At 46.7% G+C, this 4,320-nt stretch overlaps 1 protein-coding gene across 1 annotated transcript; it reads left to right on the top strand.

Moving 5' to 3' along the window:
* Positions 1 to 259: 259 nt before the first annotated feature.
* LOC132101432 (RNA-binding protein MEX3B-like) lies at positions 260 to 4,113 on the top strand. Its single transcript, XM_059506390.1, has 2 exons — positions 260 to 775; positions 1,436 to 4,113. The coding sequence occupies exons 1-2, from the start codon at positions 544 to 546 to the stop codon at positions 2,815 to 2,817; spliced, it is 1,614 nt and encodes a 537-aa protein (XP_059362373.1). The 5' UTR covers positions 260 to 543; the 3' UTR covers positions 2,818 to 4,113.
* The last annotated feature ends 207 nt before the right edge of the window (positions 4,114 to 4,320 follow it).

Below are 4,320 nucleotides of genomic sequence, written 5' to 3'. Positions count from 1 at the left end.
TTGGGTGGAGCATCATTAAAAAGAGAATGTTAAACAATAACTGTAATTAATTCATATAAAATGTGTTATTGTAGTTGCTTTTTAACAAGACCAGAAAAGAAAAGGGCGGGGCCGCGCAGAGCTGTGGCTGAACTCGGTCAACCCTTCCATCCAGAATCCGTCCAATCAGCGCGGCGTATGCAAATCGCAAACCAGAGCCGCACCGTCCCTGCCCCGTCCGACCGGGGTGACGTCATGCGCACATATTCTCCGGTAGTGCGGCGTCTGGCTGCAGCGAGTCAGACAGCGAACAGAAACGAGCTGCAAGGGAGGGGTACGCATACGAAAGGGGAATATCGCCACCGCCGGTATTCCAGTCTCCGGGAATAACGCGTATTCCACGCTTCGGGATTGAACTGATTTTTTTTCATCACTGTTATTTGGACACGATGAACCAGGACGCGCATTGAATCCGCACCCGTGGAGCTTTTTAAACCAGCGGTCCAAGCTCAATCCCACCCTCCTCCTGTAAGTTTTCCCTCTTTGTGTCCAGACCCATCCAAGATGCCTAGTTCGCTGTTCGCCGACATGGAGCGGAGCGGCAGCGGCGGGCAGGGGGACGCCCTGGATGACCAAAGAGCCCTGCAGATCGCCTTGGATCAGCTCTCGCTGCTCGGACTGGACAACGATGAAAATTCCCTGTATGACAACGAGCCCAGGAAGAAGAGCGTGAACATGACCGAATGCGTTCCCGTTCCCAGCTCCGAGCATGTTGCAGAAATCGTCGGCAGACAAGGTAATCATCGTCACTTCTCTCTTTAAAGAATTGCGTGCATGCTGTTATTGTAGCATGTGTAGACATTTGCATGGAGAATGTAGGTTACAGCCTATTTTCAACGACACTGCCCTCCTTATGTCCGACCAAACAAAAGCAAGCAAGGGAACACTGACACAACGCATGCATATCTACCTTTAATGGGTCATCATCTTAAATACACAACATTCCTATATATCTAGTGTGAAGTGCCATTTTCTTCAGGCAGTGGCTTGCTCTTTCTTTCTTTGTCTCAGTGGACTTTGTTTACAGTCCCTTTATAGCCTACTGGGAATAGACTTCCTTAACCAGGAAACACCATTATATAGCCTGGATCTAGGTGACAACATGATCTGTAGGTTATCCGATATGTAAGGAAGAGAAAAAGCAAGTTGTTGACAGTATGATTAGAGCTTTTCGTTGGGTCAGACTCTCTGGAAAATCCTGAATTCAGCATGCATTTTTTTCCCCCCTGTGCTATTTTTGACCCTGTATGTCAAGTAGCCCAGCATGTGGTTTGAATTGATGCCGCACCATAATGTTATGTTGTCCCCCGAAGACCTGCATCTGTATCTTTTTGTTTTGTGCCAGATTGTGTTTGTTTTGTCTTATTGTTGCTTTTTTGATTTCTCGCAATTGTAGGTTGCAAAATTAAAGCCCTGCGAGCAAAGACCAATACATATATCAAAACTCCGGTGCGGGGAGAGGAGCCAGTCTTTGTTGTGACAGGCAGGCGAGAGGATGTAGCCATGGCTCGGAGGGAGATCATCTCAGCGGCAGAGCACTTTTCCATGATCCGAGCCTCGCGGAACAAAAACAGCAGCCTGAATGGGAACGCCACGGTGCCCGGGCCGCCCAACCTGCCTGGTCAAACAACTATTCAGGTGCGGGTGCCCTATCGCGTTGTGGGACTGGTGGTCGGACCCAAGGGGGCCACCATCAAGCGCATCCAGCAGCAGACACACACCTACATCGTCACGCCCAGCCGAGACAAAGAGCCCGTGTTCGAGGTGACAGGCATGCCGGAGAACGTGGACCGGGCCAGAGAAGAGATCGAAGCACACATCGCCATGCGCACGGGTGGCCTGATCGAGTTCACAGATGAGAATGACTTCCACGCCAACGGCACTGACGTGGGCTTCGACCTGCATGGGAACGCCACCCTGTGGAGCAAGCCGAGCTCCAGCGTCACGCCCACCTCGGGTCGCAAGCCTTTCTCCAACTACCGTAACGACAGCTCCAGCTCTCTGGGGAGTGCCTCTACCGACTCGTATTTTGGCGGTAACAACAGCAGCCCCCGGCTTGCTGATTACAGCCCACCCAGCCCCGCCCTCAGCTACACTGCCTCCAGCAATGGCAACAACAACAATAACAACAACAACAACAACATGAATGCCAACGCCAATGGATTTGTCTACGGCGGCGAGGCAATCTCGCCCGATTGCACTGATCTGACCTTTGATCCGTCGCCAGGATTTGACCCCACTCCGGCACCGCCAGGCCTGATGTGGTCCCAGTATGAGCGTGCTGCCAACAGCACCTCGGCCTCATCGCCCATTTTCCCCACCAGTTCTTCCACAAATGCCAATGCGCTGCTGGTGAGCCAGCGTAGAGCCAACGGAGTGGGATGCACCAGCCAGCCCAGGATGTCCCCGCCACTGCACCAAGCCAATGTTGTGGCCGAGCACCCGTTGGCGCGCCGGGTGCGCAGCGACCCGGGCGGAGGCACCCTCAGCTTCCCAGGCTACTCCCTGGTACTTCCGGGATCTCATCACCCCGGGGTTCCCTCTGACTCGTCCATCTCCTCATCCTCCTCGTCGTCCTCTTCGTCCTCCTCCGGGACGAGCCGCAAGGGCAGCCGGGACTGCTCGGTGTGCTTCGAGAGCGAGGTGATCGCGGCCCTGGTGCCCTGCGGCCACAACCTGTTCTGCATGGAGTGTGCCAACCGCATCTGCGATAGGAATGAGCCCAAATGCCCCGTCTGCCATGCTGCAGTTACTCAGGCTATACGCATATTTTCATAAATGGTGGTCAGGCGCCCTCCTTGACTTTTCGGGAGATCCTAATAACGTGTGTTATTGTACATGTATATACATATGTATCTAGAGCTGCAGTATCCAAAAAGGGACAACCATTTCTGGTGTAATTGTCTATAATGTACTGTAGCTCGGGACAAATATTTTCAACATCTAATGCATGTTTTAAATATTAAAACCTAGTAATCAATAGTTTTAGTCAACTGTACACAAGCAAGCGTTAATGAAGTAAGGACAGGTACCGTAGTCAGTTCATCGACTGTTAGCATAAGCGGGCCTTCGATTCCGCTGATGGAATGTACTGGTAGCAGACCTGGAGTTTCGGGGAACCCGGATGACGGCTTCCTGTCCGACAGACACACAGAGACTTACAGCGATGTAGATACTGCAGCTTACACAATGGAACTCATTTGAGGGAGAACAGCAACATATCCTACATATATATAAGTATATATGTATAGATCAACCATAAATTCCACAAGTTTTAACTATTAATTAATACAGATTGAAGTATTTTATTCTTTTTTGACTTGAAAGATTATATTTCGTATTGCAAAGATGTTTACAGATATTTTAATTTAAGTTCAGTGAACTTTTTTTGTAGCTGGGTTCAAATATCTTTTTATTTTTTAGTATGGCCTCGCGGCAATGAACACTGTATTATTTTAATATCACTCGAAAAGCGGATGGCGATTCAGACACCGAAATGTGTTTTTGCATCGGACAGTATTCTGTTGGGTTGGAGGGTTTCTAGGTTCAGCAAAAAATGTCTTTTAAATCCGTTTCACCCAGCATATTTTCTATTCAGTAATATAAAGCATATTTTATTCTATATTATTACGAAATGTCGAAATGTATAAAACTTAGTACGATCAGATGAAAAGGAACCGTTTAAGCTTTCTAAAAATTTGTATGAATTAGATTCCAGTGGGTACCACAGAGTTCTGTTCTGTTGTGCCACTATAGGTTTAGGATTTCTATTTTAATACGTTTGTTTACCACTTGTTTATGTATATGTAGGTGAAGTTACTTGAGCGTCTATGTACTTTATTGAGCAAAGTTTAAAAACAAAGTATATTTTATTTTATGATAAAAGGCCTTTAACCTCATGGTCGAATACTAATATTATATTTGCTGAAACAAGATTTGAAAATGTATCAAGAGTTTTATTTTTCTGACATTTAAAGTTCTACATGATAAAGTCAAACTTAAGTAATGGTGCTACTTCATGTTTTTTTTTAAGTATTTCTATATAAGTCCAATAAAATGGTACATGAACAAGAAGTGTTGCTTCGCTTATTATGGAAACATCTGCACTGTGATTTTTATGCTTGGTGCTTCGAATTCCTTTTGCTGGAAAGTTTCTTAGAAGGTCTTTAAAAAAAAAAACTACAACAACAACACTGCTTGCTTTTGTAATACAGCATCATATGTTGCATTGACATCATATTAGGGCTTAAAAACCACTGCAGTGATGAAAAGATGTGCGTT

The sequence above is a fragment of the Carassius carassius genome, chromosome 2 (genome assembly GCF_963082965.1).
Source record: "Carassius carassius chromosome 2, fCarCar2.1, whole genome shotgun sequence".
Classification (NCBI taxonomy): Eukaryota; Metazoa; Chordata; class Actinopteri; order Cypriniformes; family Cyprinidae; genus Carassius; species Carassius carassius.
The sequence above is the reverse complement of the archived record's forward strand: the minus strand, read 5'-3'. Positions and strand labels throughout refer to the sequence as shown.